This window comes from Mauremys mutica, chromosome 3, assembly GCF_020497125.1.
Source record: "Mauremys mutica isolate MM-2020 ecotype Southern chromosome 3, ASM2049712v1, whole genome shotgun sequence".
Classification (NCBI taxonomy): Eukaryota; Metazoa; Chordata; order Testudines; family Geoemydidae; genus Mauremys; species Mauremys mutica.
Window position 1 is genome coordinate 156017331 of NC_059074.1, and position 21825 is coordinate 156039155.

At 45.7% G+C, this 21825-nt stretch overlaps 2 protein-coding genes across 2 annotated transcripts in view; one reads left to right on the top strand and one right to left on the bottom strand.

Moving 5' to 3' along the window:
• CAPN14 (calpain 14) overlaps positions 1-21825 on the bottom strand; it is a 103054-nt gene that overhangs the window by 52279 nt on the left and 28950 nt on the right. The gene's annotated exons all lie outside the window — the stretch shown is intronic.
• EHD3 (EH domain containing 3) overlaps positions 1-21825 on the top strand; it is a 35521-nt gene that overhangs the window by 4585 nt on the left and 9111 nt on the right. The window contains exons 2-3 of the mRNA XM_045010071.1: positions 4169-4345; positions 12662-12759. Of these exons, the coding sequence (XP_044866006.1) occupies positions 4169-4345; positions 12662-12759 (275 nt within the window). The remainder of the gene's footprint in view (positions 1-4168; positions 4346-12661; positions 12760-21825) is intronic.

Genomic DNA, 21825 nt, shown 5'->3' on the forward strand with positions numbered 1-21825 from the left:
CATCATCTCTGCCTCTCCACAGCATCCTGCCTGACTCATCGCTAAAGCAACCCTCCTCTCCCCACACACATCCTGCAGCATCCTTGCATAGGGTGACCAGATGTCCCGATTTTACAGGGACAGTCCCGATTTTTGGGTCTTTTTCTTATATAGGCTCCTATTACCCCCCCACCCCTTGTCCCAATTTTTCACACTTGCAGTCTGGTCACCCTATCCTTGCATGAAGATCAGCACTTCTGCCCTTTCTAGCAGGAGGCAGCAATGTCTTGGGGTTAGAACAGAGGAGCCTGCAAGCATACCTTGGAGAGGCTGCCAAGACAGTCTGGACCTGATAGACCACTGGGCAGTGGAGATTTGTCTTCCCTTTTATCCCTAGCAGGGGGTCTCACAGCTGAGGGTTAAGGCACAGTGGCTGCTGGGGGAAGCTTGCACTGCAGCTGCCCAGTCTCAAGGGGTCGAGAACGCTGGTGCTGTCACCCAGCACCTTTTACAAGCCATTACATTCACTGTGCCTGTGTATTTATAGGATTCCCACCCCCACAAGTGTGCTTTGGTTTTCTTCTTTCAGTGCAGGCCCCTTGCTTCACTGACCATCAGCCCATCAGACGAGTGTACGCAGCACTTCAATAGATCACCTTGTGTTTGCCCACAGCATAGCAGAACCCTTGAGTTGCCCTGCTGTACAATGCGCCCACTCCCGGAGAGTTCTCCCTGGGCAGTGTAAATTCTTAAGTATCTTAGAATCCACTTGTCGGTTTGATTTCATACCACTTGTTGTACATCAATTAGCTTTAACTTGTAACTTCTTTTGTAGCTGTTTGAGTGCTTGGGTTTTTTTAAAAGTGTTTTATATAACAAACAAAAACAGTTGGGGGGATTACTAGATGAGTGGGGATGTGATAAAATGCATCCATTCCAGGTGATTAGAAGAGGATCATTATTTGCTTCTTCTCTCTTAGAGGTCTTGTCTATAACTGAAAGGTGAAACCACAGGCTTTTTTAAAGTCTGTATTCACACAATAGTTGCATGTTGTCATGGTGCTTGTGCATCACAGAAAGGAGTGTAAAAATGATTTTATTACAAAGTTAAAGGCCAGGGTGGAGGTCTTCAAAAGGCGCCTAACTCCTCTTTGTGCCTTTTCTCCTCAGACTATAATATCTATTTTCCTGTCGCATTTTAAAGTAGGAATTCTAAAATATCTAACTCTCTGGATTCAATCTAGGTCTGTGTGGGGAGAGCTTTTGTGTATATTGGCTCAGATAAAAAACATTGCAAAAAGATCAGAGGAAAGCCAATAGAAATAAAAGTATCTTAGGGCTATGCTATTGGTCTAGGGCAGGGATCGGCAACCTTTCAGAAGTGCTGTGCCGAGTCTTCATTTATTCACTCTAATTTAAGCTTTCACATGCCAGTAATACATTTTAACATTTTTAGAAGGTCTCTTTCTATAAGTCTATAATATATAATTAAACTCTTGTTATATGTAAAGTAAACGAGGGTTTTTAAATGTTTAAGAAGCTTCATTTAAAATTAAATTAAAATGCAGAACCCCCCACAGACTGGCGGCCAGGACCTGGGCAGTGTGAGTGCCACTGAAAATCAGCTCATGTGCCGCCTTTGGCACATGTGCCATAGGTTGCCTACATTTGGTCTAGGGGCTAGAGCTCTGCCCTGCCACACAGGAAGTTTATGTTCAGTTTCTAGAATCCATCAGTACAGCTTCCGAACTGTCTAACAGGGATGCTAAAATGAGCTTTCCAAGAAGTGAGCTAGCCCTTCCTGGCGCAGAGAGATAGGCCCAAGGAATTGAATCCAGGTCCATGAAGCACTTGGTGGTAGAAAGTTGACTGGTCATCTAGTGCTGCTAAATCCCAGTAGAGATAGTAAAACATACATCCATGTTTTCCTAATATTCTTGTACGTAAAGAGCTGCTGTAACTGCCACAGAGAACCTCTGTGATCATGATCAGGAAGGGAGGTGGCTCATACGATCATGAATGAGAGGGGAGCTGAGCCCATGAGATAATCTCTCTTTTAAGATGTGGCCCATCTACAGTAGAACCTCAGAGTTACGAACTGACCAGCCAACCACACACCTTATTTGGAACTGTAAATATGCAATCAGGCAGCAGCAGAGACCAAAAAAAAAAGGCAAATACAAGTACACTGTGTTAAATGTAAATTGCTAAAAAATAAAGGGAAAGTTTCATTTTTTTTTTGACAAGGTAAGGAAACTTTCTGTGCTTGTTTCATTTAAATTGGTTAAAAGCAGCATTTTTCTTCTGCAGAGTAAAGTTTCAAAGCTGTATTAAGGCAACGTTCAGTTGTAAACTTTTGAAAGAGCAACCCTAACATTTTGCTCAGAGTTATGAACAACCTCCGTTCCCGAAGTGTTCGTAACGCTGAGGTTCTACTATTCTGGAGAAGTTTGAGAACCTCTGCAATAGTCAACTGCTCAGGAATTTCAGGTAGCCTCATCTAGGAGCTATTGGGCTGTTGTATTTTCTTCTCTTCCTGTCCTAAATTATTTAGTGTTGCTGGGAACTGTTAAGCAGTTTCCACATTTCACCCCAAAGCTCCTTATATTTCAGCAGTAGGTGAATCTTTCTAGTCCGTACAGAGCTTCGAAAGCACTGGGATGAAAGGCATGCAAGACAAAATGATTGTGACAGGAGAAGCAGGGCAAGACCTGCTCCTGCTGGAAACTGGAGGCTCACCGCTAGAGAGTTAATGCTGCTGTAGCTGCACTGTTTGTTAATTAATCCCTTACAGGATCAATAGCCATCAATCTTGCATGCTTCCTTGCCACATGGCCTTTCAATTGGCTTTTAAATCTTATACTCGTCTGTACTGTAGTTCCTCCTTGCTCAGCGAGAGTGGAAAATGCAGCTCCAGCCCAGGTCCCAGGAGTACAGTGTATCCAGATGAGCATAAAGGTTGCCATTCCTAATATGTCTATATGGTTTTGCTGGATGAGATGACATTCATTAAGGTGATGAGAAGATGAGAATTCACCCAAACGATTGGCCCATAGGCTCTCACATGGAGGATGGATTATGGTGGCATGCCCAGTATCACCCTCCTTCATAAAACTCATCCCATATTAAAACAACATAGCTGTGAAAAGCTATAACCTCCTCCTCCTCGTCTCTCCACTAGCTGTTAAAGACAGTAATCTCAAAATGCAGCCTATTTTTTCGCTGTATTGACTTGCAAAGTCCATACAATATGTATTTTCCCCACCTCATGACAAGGTTCAATGGTGTGCTTTAAGCAACGGGAAAAAACAAAGTACCAGCTACCCGGCTTTGATGATCAATACAATATTAAACTAAATGTGCACAGTCCAGCACTCTATCACCTGTAGCAATCCAGTACTCACAAACTAGGCAATGCCAAGTCAGTATGTGCAGCCCTGTATTCACCAGCAGCCTTATAATTAATGCCCCATATACTGTGACAAACTTGCCCTAATTTTTGCAGCGTTCCAGCTTTGTCTACATTAAAAAAAAAACCTGAGGGTTTTATTGAGGAATGTTCTGTAGCACAGAAGTGGTAAGTAAACGGACTTACCTCCCCTCTACATAGGTTTTGTAACACTGCCCCCTATCCTTTTAATGTTCAGTGTGCTATTGTAACAAGAACTGCATTGTAGAAGCTGTCATGGAGGAAGGGAAGAGAGATTTTGACAGCAGAGTATGGGATAGTTGTGGCTTTCAGCATCTGAGAAGCAGTTCTGGATTGTGGGCTGAGCCCATTAGCTGAACACTTCTGCTAAAATGATCAGCAGTGAAGTAATGTTAATATTGAATGTTGTTAGGTTTCAGAGTTAACAGCCCCGCTTGCAATGAATGGGGCTTTTTACGCTTTTCTTTGATAAAGAAAGATCGGTTCTAAACTTCTAAGGGGTTGTGACACAGACTTACAGAATGACTAATAATGATGAGAATCTCTTCACAGCATCTGACATTCTCTCAGTTTCTTCATCTGATTATGCTGAGGCAGCCATAGCTCTGAGATCCCAAGTGAAAACCTACCATTGCATTTGCAGATTTCCAGTGCTAAAAATAGTCTCAAGGGGCTGCACCGTGCACCTCAGCAGCAGCTCTGATAGGAATTCAACAGCTCAGATCTCACGCATCATCCTGCCCTGTTTTCTCTCTCAAGGTACCTGCTGGAACAGGATTTCCCAGGGATGAGAATTGGACCAGAGCCTACGACTGACTCCTTCATCGCAGTGATGCAGGGGGACGTGGAGGGGATCATTCCTGGTAATGCACTGGTGGTGGATCCGAAAAAACCCTTCAGGAAACTCAATGCTTTTGGCAATGCCTTTTTGAACAGGTCAGTGTATTGCTCTTATACACCAAGGTAGAGCTGCTCTGCAGTGTCATAATGAGTCCCTGGCGAACAGTACGATGAGTGTCATGGGGGTAAAACATCACCCAAGCTTCTCCCCACATTGCATTGTTGTGAAGCCACCCCAGTCACACTGGGCAGCACTCCTGCCTTACAATGCCTTGTCATGGGCCAGACCACCAAGCATAATGGCCTGGGCTGAGCTGTTTTGTAACACGAACAAGCATTCACTACAGAGACCTGAGGACACCAAACTTGCCTTGTGTCATATACTGCCTTGAAACTAACAAGGTTGAAGGATCACTGCATACCACTCTGCTCTCCCCTGATTTTATGTTCCTAGAGTTCTCTACTACGCAATCACTTCAGTTCCTTGGCCAAATTAGGCTCTGGTGTAACTCCACTGAAGCCGGCGGAAAAATATCAGAAGTGAAAGATGATAAAGTCATTGCAGAGAAACTAAATTAATTCTTTGCTTCAGTTTTCATGGCTGAGGATGTTAGGGAGATTCCCAAACCTTAGCTGGCTTTTGTAGGTGACAAATCGGAGGAATTGTCACAGATTGAGGTGTCACTAGAGATGGTTTTGGAATTAATTGATAAACTTAACATTAACAAGTCACTGGGACCAGATGGCATTCACCCAAGAGTTCTGAAGAAACTCCAATGTGAAATTGCAGAACTACTAACTATGGTTTATAACTTGCCCTTTAAATCAGCTTCTGTACCCAATGACTGGAAGATAGCTAATGTAACGCCAATATTTAAAAAGGGCTCTAGAGGTGATCCCGGCAATTACAGACAGGTAAGTCTAACGTCAGTACTGGGCAAATTAGTTGAAACAGTCATAAAGAACAAAATTGTCAGACACATATAGAAGAAAACTTGTTGGGCAAAAGTCAACATGGTTTCTGTAAAGGGAAATCACGTCTTATTCATCTATTAGAGTTCTTTGACGGGGTCAAACATGTGGACAAGGGGGATCCAGTGGACATAGTGTACTTAGATTTCCAGAAAGCCTTTGACAAGGTCCCTCACCAAAGGCTCTTACATAAATTAAATTGTCATGGGATAAGAGGGATGATCCTTTCATGGATTGAGAACTGGTTAAAAGACAGGGAACAAAGGGTAGGAATAAATGTTAAATTTTCAGAATGGAGAGGGGTAACTAGTGGTGTTCCCCAAGGGTCAGTCCTAGGACCAATCCTATTCAACTTATTCATAAATGATCTGGAGAAAGGGGTAAAAAGTGAGGTGGCAAAGTTTACAGATGATACTAAACTGCTCAAGATAGTTAAGACCAAAGCAGACTGAAGAACTTCAAAAAGATCTCACAAAACTACGTGTTTGGGCAACAAAATGGCAAATGAAATTTAATGTGGATAAATGTAAAGTAATGCACATTGGGAAAAACAAACCCAACTATACATACAATATGATGGGGGCTAATTTAGCTACAACTAATCAGGAAAAATATCTTGGAGTCATCGTGGATAGTTCTCTGAAGACGTCCATGCAGTGTGCAGCGGCAGTGAAAAAAGCAAACAGGATGTTCGGAATCATTAAAAAGGGGATAGATAATAAGACGGAGAATATCTTATTGCCCTTATATAAATCCATGGTACGCCCACATCTTGAATACTGCGTACAGATGTGGTCTCCTCATCTCAAAAAAGATATATTGGCATTAGAAAGGTTCAGAGAAGGGCAACTAAAATGATTAGGGGTTTGGAATGGGTCCCATATGAGGAGAGATTAAAGAGGCTAGGGCTTTTCAGCTTGGAAAAGAGGAGACTATGGGGGGATATGATAGAGTTATATAAAATCATGAGTGACGTGGAGAAAGTGAATAAGGAAAAGTTATTTACTTGTTCCCATAATATAAGAACAATGGGCCACCAAATGAAATTAATGGGCAGCAGGTTTAAAACAAATAAAAGGAAGTTCTTCTTCACACAGCGCACAGTCAACTTGTGGAACTCCTTGCCTGAGGAGGTTGTGAAGGCTAGGGCTATAACAGGGTTTAAAAGAGAACTGGATACATTCATGGAAGTCAAGTCCATTAATGGCTATTAGCCAGGATGGGTAAGGAATGGTGTCCCTAGCCTCTGTTCGTCAGAGGGTGGTGATGGACGGCAGGAGAGAGATCACTTGATCATTACCTGTTAGGTTCACTCCCTCTGGGGCACCTGGCATTGGCCACTGTCGGTAGACAGGATACTGGGCTGAATGCACCTTTGGTCTTACCCAGTATGGCCGTTCTTATGAAACTGGCCCAATGTGTTCATGTTTCATCTCTGGATTTCAGCATTGCTTGAGCATGACTTGAAACAGTATATGGATCTCTCCCTTCTGTTGCACTGGTTACAGATACAAACTGACTAGGGTTCCAACTTCCCCTGGGACAACCTCTGCAAGGAGGGATCTATGCTGTGTCACAGCTAGACGGGGGCCCTAAGCTGTGCTGTTCAGATCTTAACTGCTCCAAAATTCAAGGTCCTTGGTTTGGGCTCATTTCTCCAGGCCCAAGACAGCCAGTGTGAGCGTTAGGTCTAGGCAGCCACACAGACCTTCCACACCCCAGGGGCCCAGCAACACACAAACCCTAATCCAGACAGAGCACCAGTCCCAGCCTTTCCTATGGCCTTGACTGACTCCAGTGCTAGCATTGGCAGCAGAAACTGAGTTTTCTAACTGCCCTTCCTCACTTTCCCTGATGGTTCCTGGTACGCAGACACTCTGCCACATGTTCTGCAGCATTGCACTTTGGCTCCACTCCTGGCTCCCAGGCCGTGAAGGTAATCAAAAAGCAGCAGTGTTGCCACTAGGAGAGAAACATGGGAGTATTGCTGCAGCTGGGCAGGAGATATTGTGGGCATACAGGGCAGGGGGGGAGAGGTGTCCTGTGACACAGAGAGTTAGATGGATTCCTATAGGTGTCAGTTTGCAAAGAGCCTCGCTATGCCTTTGGTTGACTGTGAAAGTGACATTTGATCACAGCACTCTGACAATGCCAATGTGATGTGGCACTAGTTCCAGAGAGATTTCCAGCTGTTTTCAGTGTCCCACAGGGCCCAGAACATCTGCATCCAGCCAATGACTGGGACTTGTGCCAACCCACGCTTTCCTCCAGGATAGGGGGTGGTTTGCACTGTGGAAACAACAGATCCCCTGCTTAGGGCTCAGAGGCATTGGATCAAAAAAGCACCATTAAGAGCAGCTCAAAAAAGAGTTGCAGAAGCTTCCTCACCACAGAAAGACAATGCAGGAGAGCCCTTGCTGCCAGAAACATTCAGGGTAGAGGACAGGAGCAGTAATAAGGAGGCTACACAAAGTGTGAAATACAAATGCCACCTTACTTTGGCTGCTTGACTTATGCTGATGACCTAGCAACAATGTGAAGAGTCATGGTTTGTACTAAGCTTCCAGCGGACTAGCTCATCTCATTACACTGTGCTCTGTTCTCTATCATCCTTCTGTGCTGAAGGAGCTGGATGTGTGCATGTGGGGTGCATGGGGGCATTTGTCTGTACCAGTGATTCAGTGACAGGAGGAGAAGCACAGGTCCTGCAGTTAATTCAGGGAGTAGCCAAGAAATGTGATTAACCCCTCTTTGCCAACACCATGCAGTAAATAGAAAGGGGCAGTGTTTTCTGAACTGCTGGCTGTAGAGACTTCAAAGGGGGTAGTCTGGTACAGTGCACATGGCAGAGGTGAAGGTGCATTTCGCCTAGTGCATACAACTATATAAAGTAACAGCCAGCTGCTTCTGAAGATAAGTACCCAAAAGAATTGTCCTGCTGCTTTATCCGCAAGAGGCCATGGGCCAGATCCTCAGTGAAGTGAACAGTTATACCAGTATACACCAGCTGAGGATCTGGCCCACACGCCAGAGAGAGGCAGGGTCCCTAAAAGAAGTAGGAAGCTAATTTTCCAAGTGCAGCAAGTGCTACAGTTGGGGAATATCCTGCTTTTGGTACATATCTCTCTGCCAGTGAACACCTGCAGGATCTGCATATGCAGGGGAGATGGGGCTGTCATCATCCAGGGAGGCATTGGCTGCTCCATCCCTTTGCATTGTGTTCCATGGGTCATTCCAGAGAATCAACGTACTGCTCAGTTCATTAGCCTTTCAGGATTTCAGTAAACACACTTCTGGAAAGAACATACCTTACATTCTGACAGTCCGGCCATGAATAGTGAAAGCGGGGGAAACAGAGAGCCAAATACCACCCTGCTTGGCTAATTCTGCCAACCTAGTAACACCAAGGTGAATTTGGTTCAGTATGTTCAATCTAAGGAGAACGGTATGCAGATACAGAGCCTCTTGGAGTTCAAATCCAACCCAGGCAAGTAGTGGCTACCACCGGATGGCTGTGATTGTTCAGCCATATTGCAGCGGCACCCAAAAGTCCCAGTCAAGACTGGGAAAGATTATATTCTGTCCTGCATGTATTTCTATTGTTGAACCAAATTTCATAGTGCATCCCTGGCAATCCCCTGTATTTGTAGTGAACTGTGGCTGGTTATTTTAAGCAGGGGCGGCTCTAGAAATTACACCGCCCCAAGCAGGGCGGCGCGCTCGCCGCCCTTCCCTGGTCCCGCGGCCGGGGCAGAAGCGTCTGCGGCGGGTGCGCTGGTCCCGCGGCTCCGGTGGAGCATCCGCAGGCATGCCTGCGGGAGCTCCGTCCGAGCCGCGGGACCAGCGCACCCGCCGCAGTCATGCCTGCGGCAGGTCCGCTCGTCCCGGGGTTCCGGTGGAGCTCCCGCAGGCATGACTGCGGAAGGTCCGCCGGAGCCAAATGCCGCCCTGCCGGGAAAATGCCGCCCCACGCGCCTGCTTGGCGCGCTGGGGTCTGGAGCCGGCCCTGATTTTAAGCCATCATTCTGCCACATATGATCAGTTGCCTGTAGAACTCTTGCCCAATGATACTATTTTTTCCCCCCTTTTCCCCATGGTAACATTCTTTAAGCAAGTTAAGAGAATCAACCCATGTCTGAAGTGGGTGGAATTTCTAACTAAGACAAGAATTTCACCAGCCTGTTAAAGAAGGTAGCAAATATAACTTGGTCTAGTGAATGAGTCATCGGACTAGTCAATCATAAATGTCAGCCAATCACCACGAAGATCGGACTACCTCTCCTTTGCCCTTGCATTTCAGGGCTGTAGCTGCGTAATGTGCTTGGAATTTTTCCTGGATGAAGATCCTGGTGCCATTTCATTTCACCTTATAGTGAAGTTCGATTCTGAAAAGTGGTATCCACATGACAGCATAGGGCAGAGGTCCCCAAGCTGTGGGAAGCGAAGAGAAATGCTTGGGGGGGCCCCACAGCTGGCCAGGCCAGCCCCCAAAAGGAAGGGTCCAGGCCAGATTCAGCCCCCTTACCACATCCTTTTCCCCCTCCCCCCAAGCCAGAGCCATGACAGAGGCAAGGGGGTACATGAGGTAAAAAGTTTGGGGACCACTGTCATAGGGGTTCATTTTTGTTGTTGTATTGGGCCAGGTTTTCTGCTGCATTCAGCTCCCACAGCAGAGACAGGGTAAGCAGGTAACAACTGTTGCTCTCAGTTTCTACAGAGCACCAGCTGCAGGACCCTCCACCAGCTGGTAATCACTGAGGCAACATCATGCTCTGGCCCCTCCTTGACCATGACATGCCATGGGGGCTGAAGTGAGGGACACACATACACACATGCACTCTGCATCAGCTGGGGCTCCCAGACTCTTGGAAGTATCCCCAGCAGAGAAGGTATAGGTAGTGCCCACACCTAGGGCACTTGAATGGCACAAAGGGAATGGAGCAGGACCAAAAATCCGGCCTATCACTTTCACACCAAGTTTGCACCATTGGCCAAACTGGGTCTCCTTGTTTGTGTATTGTCAGCAGTAAGAGACACTCTGGAAGCTAGTCTGCCCCCTACATATGATACAATTATGCAATCCCTACCGTCTTCACCTAGGTTTGGTCCTGCATCTGGAATTTAGCTAACAATGCCTGGGCCAGAAGAGAATCCAGCCCTCCCTTTCTTCCTCCACCATCAGAGGGGTGTTCTTACTCTCTGGATAGAGAGGGGGTAGCAGATGGAGTCACAGTCACACCCTCTGAAAGGCAGATCAAAACCCAGCAGGGAAACAGCAAGGAACCAAAAGAAACATTACAGACTCAGTCCTGAGAAAACAGCCCAGCCCAGGCATGGTTCCTCCTAACCTTAGGTCCCAAAGCATGAACCAATTGCAGGGCAGCTGCCTTCCACCTCACCGCTGTGTCCAAACAAAACAGAAATAGTCTTGCCATGATAATCTGAGCCTCCTGGGTCTTAGAAGGTCTTAACATCCACAGTTATTCTCCTCTCAGCCTAGGACTATGACAGCCACTGCCTGAGGAGAAACTCCTTTCTCCTCCTCACACCCCACTGCTTCCCTTTTACGGGCTGCTTCACACCCACCCTAGCACAGCTGTCAGTTGCTCCTCTCAGTCTCAAAGTCTGACAAGCCACACCTGCCAGCCCTTTCCGCCAGATCTAGCAACATTGCTTGCCCAGAGAAAGTGTTTAACCCCATCCTGGTTTCTACAACGATGGGTATTAGATTGTATGCTCTGGGTGGGCTGGAGCTATGTCTCATTAAGCAAGTGAAGTGCTTAGCACAACTAATCAAGCATTATCTGTGGAGTAAGAAGGTGTCACTTGTATGTGGTTCCTTTCCCTGGTATAACCACATTTTAAACTCTGGTTTCATTGATCACTTTAGCAGTGGAATCATAGCAACTACACTGTGGAAAATACATTGTGGCTACCTCCAAGTGATGCAGAAAACCGATAATATTTAATAGACAGGCCTGCTTTTTTTTTTTTTTTTGAGAAAGCGGTACCTGAGGTGAGTGTGCTAGTAAGTAAAATTCAGCTCAACCCCTCCCTCCCAGCTACATAACTACTGAGACACAACCATCTCTGCAGTGGAACATATTGCTGGCACAGAACAGCTGCCCACACAACGTTTTAGTGAGGCATAACTTACCCCACTGGACACAACGACAGGATTGCAAGAGCCGCCAGGATGCAATTACATGTACTGGCATTCTATTAAATCCCCTTCTTCTGGCCTCAGATCCGATCTCCTCTGTGGAATAGCTTCCCCAAGGAAAGTGCTGAAAGTCCCATTATATGGGTCATTTAAAACTAGCCCTGACATGTCCTAATGGGTCTTTCTAGCTCTGACTGCACAGTTGATACATAAGCTATGCAGTGAGAAAGCCATGCCAGAAATGCTGCTGAATACTCCAGTTTTGTTAGCTAACAATCATGCAATGAGGAATGCTCACTTGCCAAGCTGGGTTAGTGTTTGAACTGAAATCTCTAATAGTGTGGGGCAGAAGTTTGTGGGACTCCCATTGCCAGATGACTAAGCTCATTCCTATAAAAAACAGCTGGGTCATACTTCAGAGTGAAAAGGTGTTGAAGAAACAACCTATAGCAATGGCACTAGTTTGTCCAGATGCCACGGTGACTTCAGCAGCACTGTTGGACTGTGTTCCCCCATCCTGACTGCACCCAGCCATCTGGTGTGCCAAATTTACTTCTGGGTTGGGCCAAAAGTTCTCCTGGTGCTGCTGCTTCCTTCCATGACAATGCATGGCTGTTACTTTTCATGCCAACTTCCACTGCCTTCCGCTTTGCCCCACACACAACTCCCCTCCCTTGTGATATGATTGCAAAAGGGGCACCCATGCAATGCTACCATGGGCCAACAAGATAAATAACAGTGTATGCGTTTGGTCTTCTTTTGGCTTTCTCATCAGTGAGGTTAGAATGGTCAGTTTTGGTTTCCGTTTATAGCCAGCTTTGCTTTTGGGTTTCCTGGCATTAGCACTACGCTGTTGCTTTTTCAGATGTGTTGCTGTTTCAGCTCAGTTGAGTCCAGAACCCTGCAGGGGAATGTTTACAGGAAGAAAAACAACAATCCTTTCTCACTGCAAGCTAAACAACAAAAGAAAATAGTTTTCTCCACGTTGGAATTCACACATTGTTTGTTTTTCTTTAGCAATCTACATTTGGGGCCCACATGGAAAAAGTGCCGCATGCCAACAGAGTGAACATAAAAATATTTTCCAGAAGCGCCAAATAAGCATAGAAGGGACTAGATTCTGGCTTCATTTCTACCTGTGTAAATCCAGAGGAACTCCATTGATGACAACAGAGTTCTGGATTTACCGCAGTGTAAATGAGACCAGGAGCTGAGTTATACATCCATCCTGAGGTATCAATTTCTCACCAGATTTTTTTCCTCTTCTTTTTACACAGATTTGTATGTGCCCAGCTGCCCAACCCAGTTCTAGAAAGCATCAGTGTGATCGATACTCCGGGGATCCTTTCAGGAGAGAAGCAAAGAATTAGCCGAGGTAAGGGCTAGGCCATCTTCTGGCTTGGAGACACAAATAGAGACCAGTATTCAGAGTTTCTTTTCAAACTATTAAAACTCAAGAGGTAGGTAACCATAATGGGAGTCTTCAGAGTTACCTTCTGGTCATATTGATCTAATATTGGACTTAGTGTGCAGTATCCTATACGGTACCGGAAATGGTCCCAGAATGGGCTGCCAACAGGGACTGAATTAATTGCATCTCACCCAAGCAGAGATGGGAGAACCTATACAAATGGAATAAGCATTGACCTGGAACCTAAGCTGAACTTTTCTGCGGCTTGAGAAGGTCTGGTCGCCTGGTAATTTCCTCACCATTTTTTAAAATTTTATTTAATTTTCTGCACTGCAGGTTCTGGGTGGGCATTCAGCAGGAGTGCGGGCTGTAACTGACAGGTGTCTGACCTGACTCAAAGCAGAGAGTGGCAAGAGAGCAATGCGGTTTAGTGGTATTCAGGACTCTTTAGTGCTAACCCCAGCTCTGCTTCTCTACCCCTTGGTATGTGCTCTTGGGGGAATCATTTAGGACAGAAATGGCAAAAGTGTCCACTCATTTTGGGTGTCTCCATTTCTGGGAGCCCAGCTTGAGACATGCAGATGCCTCATCTTAGGCACCCAAAAATTGTGGCTAGCCTTCAATGTTTTGGCCATAACATCTCGGAATCTGTTTCTTCATCTGTCAAGTGGGATTGGTGACACTTGCATTTCCTGAGATTATGGTGATACAGCAGTTCATGTCTGCAGAGTGTCTTGATGACAGAAAGCGCTATGCAGGCACTAGGATGAATAACCTAGTAAGCAATACCGACAACCCCAAACACAGGTCTGAAAAAATAAATGTTTGTGAAAGTCATGTTTTAATGCTTGCTAATTAAATCGCTCTGCAGGTCTTGCTAATCCCTCTCCCTCACCTTAATGCATGCCCTTCCCCTAATGTTTCTGATGCCCTGAATGCCTTTTCTAGTATTACACTCGTCTCCATCCCATAAATAGGGCTTTTCTTGTGCATTTCACTTTCTCTTGTCATTGAGTAACCAACTCTGCAATGAACAAGGTTTAATGCTTTTTGCTGACACCCAGTAGCAAGTTCTCAGTTGAAAAACCAACAGAGGTATAAGATACACAGACAATATCCTGTAGCAAAATGGACCAGTGTTTTCTGCAATCTCTGCTGTAAATTTCCCCACAGCTTTTCTATGTGCCTCTGAGGGTGTGTCTATGCTGCAATCAGAGACGTGACTGCAGTATTGTGGCTATTTCCAAGCTAGCTTGGATCTATCTAGCTTGAATAATGACAGCAGTAAAACCATGACAGTGCAGGCTGTACAACCCCACCCAGGAGCCTGTGTATGTACTCGAGTAGCTAGCCCATGCTGCCCAGGATTATCGGCGCTAGCTAGGGTACAGCTAGCATGGGTTACTCTGATTGCAGAGTACCCTGTGTCCTATCCCCCCATCTTAGCTATGGCAGGCAGCATAATGGGAGCTCTCTTGCTTGGAGCATTGTGTGAGTTCTTCACACAGTACCCGTTTGCAGATTACAGGCTGGAGGACTGCTTCAGCACATGGGACCCAGTTCTTCCCTTGACTCTATTGACTCTAATGCAGTCAGGTGGTGATGGATTGGGCCTGTGACTTGAAGTAAAAAATCAAGGGTACTGCTCCAGTTGCATCTTGGATCACCAACAACCGCCTGCCACACAGTTTGTGTAAGGAAGAACGTGGCCATCTGCTGCTGTTTGAGCAGCTAATTGTCCCACATGCCAAAGCCCTTTCTACACTAAAATTGTAACCAGTCAAGGGAAGCAGTGACAGCGTGGTTGTCCCCTGACCACCACCCAATCAAAGGGTACGGTGTAGAAGAGACCTAATGTTCCCATAACTGAATTAAAATCCAGGACCATCTGAGGCTTCAGCCAAATTATGGGTATGTGGCTGGGTTGTGTCTACATTCATCTTGTAGCACGTTGTACAATGACCTGGGTAGGGTTGTAGGATTAGATCCTCCACTAGTGCAAATAAGTGTAGCTCTCTTGAAATCAATGCCATTATGGTGACTTGCACCACCAAAGGATCTGCTTTACAGCACAGAAAGGGTCTAAAGGGTGTGACACATGAGGGAAGAGGCTGCCCACAGGAAAAACTTTTTCACTAGGAGGGCACTGGAATGGGTTACCTAGGGAGGTGGTGGAATCTCCTTCCTTAGAGGTTTTTAAGGTCAGGCTTGACAAAGCCCTGGCTGGGATGATTTAGTTGGGGTTGGTCCTGCTTTGAGTAGGGGGTTGGACTAGATGACCTCCTGAGGTCCCTTCCAACGCTGATATTCTGTGATGCACAGCACTTCTCAAGGAAGCCATCTTTGAAAAGGGGAATTTTAACTCCCAAGTATGATGGAGAAGAAACAAGAAGAGGTGGGGAGGCTGGCCCCACCCACCTGGCTAGCCAGTTGCTCTCATTGGCAAGCTGGTGTCAGAGGCAGGTGGAGTAGCAGTGTAGGTTTCTGGAAAGAGAATGGGAAAGTGCCAGGAATTGCTGACATAGCAAAATGCTTTCCCCACACTCACTGAGATTTCACTTGGGCACCTATTTGAGACAAATGTCTGGCAGATGTTTCCCAGTGGAGACCTTGAAGTGTCTTAGCTGGGACATCGAAATAGCTAGGAGCAGGGAAGGAATGGCTTTCGTTCGGGGAGCTCGCTTGTAACGACTATGAAGCCTTGCTTTCCTCACCCCAGCATACCTGTGGTGTAGGATCCTGAAGGGGCAGCTTCCATGGATCCAATATTTGAAAACTATTTGAAGGGGAAAATAAGGCTGATAATAAAGGTGGTGAAATACGTAGGATGCAGCTGATTTATTTCTCCCCTTGATTGAACTAAACCAGCATTTTATTTTTTTTAAAAAACCCTTAAAGCTAGGGGCTCTCCTTCCAGCTAGTAACATCAACCTGGCATCTATAGATCTCCTTCTCCCACTGATGCAGAGCGGACATTATGGGAAAACGGAGAACAGAACTACACTAGGAGACTCCTGCATGCTGTGTTGAAGGGGATTAACCCACAGGGGCCTGGCGTGTTTCCACTAGTCCTCAGAAAAGAAGCATAGAAATAATCCCTGTCCCAGTGGTTCAGGGAGTCTTGGGTGCCGCAGGGACACACTGGTTCAAGGCAGAATCAGTTCACGTTGGGGTCTGCGTGGCCCAGGGGACTGAGAGTGAGGTATGGAGCCTCTTACTAATTTGAACCCAGCGAAGGGTCACATTGACCAAAACTCACTGCTGTCTTCTAGGCTACTGAACAGCCACTGTCAAATGTGTGCGGGGGGGGTCACAGTCCATTTCCAGTAGGCAGGTGACCCCTCAGAACACCAGCACATGTTAGCACTAACTGCCCCCTTGCTGACACTCTCAGTAGAGAGAGCCTGGAGATTAGGCACCTCACCCACTCCTAGGGGTGGCCCCTCCCAAGCAGGGATGAGGCATGCATGAGTGCAGTATCACAGCCCACGCTGCAGCTGTGCTATGGGTAAACAGAAAGGAAGAGCATTGGCTTGTAGCTAGTTGCCAACGTTACCAGTGGTCACCCTACCAAAAGAAAGTCCTGAGAGTCCATGAGATTCTGGATGTAGGAACAGTCGGGCGCAGGACGCTGAGGAGCTGAAGGCCCATACTGTCTGCCAGTGCAAAGGTCCGGGGCGTCTAAGTGTGCAGTAAGAACTCCATCGCTCGTGCTGCCAAGCAGAACAGGGCCAGAGTCAGAAGGCTGAGTGCCAGAGGGAAATTACACAGCAGGAGGTAGATGGCTGTGAAATCAGGAATGGCGTGGAACTTTGCCGATGCGTTGCCCATAGCAATCTGCCCTGTTCCACTCCTGGAGCATAGCACGCTCCTTGCCTAGGGATCACTAGGGTCAATGCTGCTGTGCTTCAGGGGTGGAGCTACCTCACTGGGAGGTAAAAGGTGGCTTGATTTAAAGGACCTGAGGGAAGTGTTGCCTGGAAGCCACAGCACAGGGCATCCCTTCACTGCTCTGGACTCTCCTGGGCATGAGAAGAGTGGTCATTTGTTCTCTCTTTCCCTTGCTGAGATGGGTGTCGGTGTCCACGTTTAAAGTGTTTGTCATTATCTAGCTCTGTCTCTCACTCCGTTTCCTTCCCCTTTCTTTTATTTCCTCCAGCTCAAGAGGAGGGCTATAGCAGTCTGCGTAGATGCCTGTATGGAGGTATTCGTACCAAAGCAGCGGTCGTTTTGTAGGCTTGGCCGCTTTGATCATTTGATAATAATACTGAATACTTTGTCTCTTCAAAGCATTGTTCAGATATTGCGTAACTAATCCTCACCACGCTCCTGGGAGGGGAGTTTTATGCACACCTGTAAAATGTGAATAACTGTGACACAAGGGGGGAGGGTGCAGCTTGTGCCATGTCACACAACGACTTGGTAACAGAGTAGGGACCGGGAGTCAGAGGCTTCTGCCTCCTTGCCCCTATGTGCAAATCACTAGGCCATGCTGCCTCTGTTTATTTTGCAGCGATGCCCTGCATGGAGCTGTAAACTGCACAACACTCCTAAATAAGCCAATAATCCTCTGATAACAATTACTCATCCTCTGCTATAGCAGCGCAGCACTGGAGGGCTAAGCATTGCACACTTTGCTAACCAATGATTGACAGCTTCACACTGGCCTAAAGATAGCCCTCGGCTAAGCAAATGGAATTCCACTGAATGCAGTGGTGTTCTGGCTGGGCTGTATTGGGCTCCTGGTTGAGGTAAGGTTTGAATAGACATCCAGAAATCTGAGTGCTTGTTTGAACTAAATCTTCTCCTAGTGAAAATCCTTTAAGCCAGTCTGCTTTTCTTCCCCCACTAGCGGCTGAGTGTGAGGCCTGGTCTCCACTTGGGGGGGAAGGGGGAGAAGGTGCGATCGATCTAAGTTACGCAACTTCAGCTATGTGAATAACGTAGCTGAAGTCAATGTACTTAGATCTACTCTCCGCAGTGTCTTCACTGCGGTGAGTCGACGGCTGATGCTCCCCTGTCAACTCCGCCTGCGCCTCTCACTCTGGTGGAGTACCCCGGAGTCGACGGGAGCGCGCTCCGCAATCGATTTATCGCCTCTAGACTAGAGGCGATAAATCCCCCCCCCCGCCCCCCTCCGCTGGAACGATCGCTGCCCGTCCATCCTGTGGGTAATGTAGACAAGCCCTGAGAGCCTAGCCTGGAGATAAAGGATGAGAGCTGGTAAATTGGCTTTAGGTTTCATTTCCAACACATGCATTTAGCCACGTCCATTTTTACTGGCTCAAGTCCAGCCCAGGGTTCTGCACAGCCAAGGAAATGTATATTCTAGCCCAGATGTCTCTCTTATGAAGAATAAGCATCAGTGATGAGAAATTCAGGGCAAAGTCATTCTTTTTAGAAGCAAGTCTGTCCATGAGAGTCATGCATTTTCATGGTACAGTGTAAAGTTGAAATCAATAGCAATCTTATGTGACTACAGAACCCACCGATAGGTTCTGCCTGTAATGGCTGTGCTTGGAGCAGAAAGGAGAGAAGCCAGAGGGCTTTTCACCTCCTATCCTGCATGAAAAATTAAGTTAAATGGACACTATCAACATGGAACTAATTTTACAAAAAGTTTCTTTACCAATATGATACAAAACTACTCAAGATAGTTAAGACCCAGGTGGACTGCAAAGAGCTACAAAAGGATCTCTCAAAACTGGGTGATTGGGCAACAAAATGGCAGATTAAATTTAATGTTGATAAATGCAAAGTAATGCACATTGGAAAACATAATCCCAACTATACATATAAAATGATGGGGTCTAAATTAGCTGTTACCACTCAAGAAAGAGATCTTGGAGTCATGGATAGTTCTCTGAAAACATCCACTCAATGTGCAGCAGCAGTCACAAAAGCAGAATGCTGGGAATAATTAAGAAAGGGATAGATAATAGGACAGAAAATATCATATAGCCTCTATATAAATCCATGGTACGCCCACATCTTGAATACTGTGTGCAGATGTGGTCACCCCATCTCAAAAGAGTTATATTGGAATTGGAAAAGGTTCAGAAAAAGGCAACAAAAATGATTAGGGGTATGGAACAGCTTCTGCATGAGGAGAGATTAATAAGACTGGGACTTTTCAGCTTGGAAAAGAGACTACTAAGGGAGGATATGATAGAGGTCTATAAAATAATGACTGGTATAGAGAAAGTAGATAAGGAAGTGTTGTTTAATCTTTCTCGTATCACAAGAACTAGGGGTCACCGAATGAAATTAATAGGCAGCAGTTTTAAAACAAATAAAAAGAAATATTTCTTCACACAATGCACAGTCAACCTGTGGAACTCCTTGCCAGAGGATGTTGTGAAGGCATAACAGGATTCAATAAAGAACTAGATAAGTTCATGGGGGATAGGTCCATCAATGGCTATTAGCCAAGATGGGCAGGAATGGTGTCCCTAGCCTCTGTTTGCCAGAAGCTGGGAATGAGCGACAGAGTATGGATCACTTGATGATTACCTGTTCTGTTCATTCCCTCTAGGGCACCTGGCATTGGCCACTGTCGGAAGACAGGATACTGGGCTAGATGGACCCTTGGTCTGACCTAGTAGGGATGTTTTTATGTTCTTATGTAATATCAAGAACAGTGTGATAACCAAAATTAAAAAGGGAAGAATTTTAAACCTGTGCCTAGTCTTCACCACACATGCTGTTTGCTTACATTTTGCATTTCATTCAACTCCCAGGATGAAACTATATTGGTCAATTTCAACTTCCTCATTCTCATCCATTAGCACAATGCTGTTACAGTATTGCCAGCTCTTGTAATATTATCACAATATTTGGTGTTTTACCAAATGCCTCTGCTCCTGGAGTCATATGATTACATGAAACTCAGGTTTCTTTTTTAAAAAGCAAGTTGTAACCATCCTGGTTGCAGAGAAATGCTTGAAAATGTGACACTAAAGGCTCAGAAACCAGAACAAATAAAAAGAACCCAAGATTTATTTTTAATGTCTCATAATTTTTAAGCCAGTCTCGTGATTTTTTTCACGGCCTTACGCATGAATTTTGAATGCTCAGTGATGGAAATGCTGCAGTTGTGTTGTGTTTCCACCAACAGCGGAGAGGCAAATGTTGCATTTTTTAAATAAAGCAACATTTTAATTCCTAATAGGTTTCTGTGAGCTATTTTATTTTTATAACCATAGTGACTTAGAAAACATCTATAAGTGTCTCATTTATTAATCAGGGAATGTTCTACCATATTTATGAATCAGATTTGAAATCAATTCATAGTATTTAAGCAGATCACTTTTTCTTTCAATGCACTGAATAATGATTGATGGTGAAGGTATTTTGAAGTTGTCAGTAGCTGTGGCTGGATGAGTGAAGGTTCCTACTGCAGATGGTCATTAAGGGCTAGATTTTTCCAAGGCCTCAGCACTCTCAGTTGGGGCCAGATTTTCAGAAGTCAATATTCGTAAATGGGATCAGATTTTCAAAAGAGATCTGGCCACAAGTGTCACACTAGGAGCTGCTGGATGCTGAGCGCTTTTGAAAATCTGGACCTTATTTATGTGCCTAAATGGGAAATTCGTTCTTCTGAAAATTTGGTCCCAGTTGTGGGTGCTGAGCACTAAAAATCTCACTTTGAACTCTTTTCAAAATGTGGTTCCAAGTACCAAGAAATGCTTAGTCTGTCTGGTACAAACGATGAGATAGAACACTTAAAGAAAGTAGCAATTATATTTTGTGTAGAAATAAACAGATTGTTGCCAGGAATGTGGGTTCGGTTTAGAAACATGAGAACTGGCTCATCTCCCCCAAGTTTTACACCCATCTGACTCAAATGCTGTTGTTGAAATTATTCTTGATTTACCCTGTGAGAACAGAATCAGGCCCCTGGTCTCTTTTTAGCCCTGAAGCCACTACAATAAACACCTCAAAAGCAGAGATTGCTCTGTTCCATTCCAGATACTTGTTAATGTAAATGTTAGTGTTATAAAGTTCACGTTAACACATCATTCCTGACTGAGAAAGCAGTGAGACTTGCACTGCAGTGTGGTCACTTGTACCTTTGCTTTGGAAACATTTACATATCCAAGATGTGTGAGAGGTTTCCACTACCCAGGTTTTTTTTTCTTCTCTCTCTCTCTCTCTCGCTCTCTCTCTAACACACACACATCCACCCACCCGCCATTTTTCATGCACTGTTAGTGCTTTAAATTGCTAGCTCTGTGTTGGATTATTTCCTTAAACACAGGGAAGGGTGGAAGTATCATGATGAGCCCTGCTCTGAGAACGATGACATGTTACATTCATATAAGCCTTTTCATCCTGAAGAGTTCCTATGCACTCTACAAGTACATCTAGAGAGGGAGAGAGAAATATCTTTACCCATCACTGAAATGCAGCCACCTCTGTGGAGGAACAGAGCAGCTGTTTAAAACAATAGGTTAGGACAAGATGTGAAGAAGAATATAGGATCCATCATGTCTCCTTCTGTTTTCATCTTCCCTTTTGCCCTCCTGTTGCTGCTGCTCCCCCCAGCTCTAACTATACTCCTCACCCTATCTTCTCCCCATAAATCCACTTATCCTCATCTCGAGAGGCATCTGCCCAAGCCTTTGCCCTCCTGCCCTCCTTCTCACCTTTGTCTCCTCCCTTTCAGACTTCACCCCCATGCCTCCACCCTTTGTTCCAGCTGGAACAGCCACTCCACCTCAGAGACGATCACCACCCTCCATGACCTCCTCAGCTCTCCCTCCCTCTCCTGGCTCCGGCTGAAACCTAGATTCCCATGTCCCTGCGGCTACTGTCTCCGCAGCATTTTTGCACACTCCCTACCTTGGTTCATGACAAAGAGCCATGGCAAGGGCACAGGGCTCCTCCTGTTTCCACCTCTAGGCCCTTCCTCTTCCCCTTCTCACTCCTTCTTCTCTGAAGAACTCTCCATCCAGCTCTTCTCCATTTGCCCCGCCATGTAGCCATCACTTACACCCACCTGACTCCCTGCCCACTTCTCCAACACAG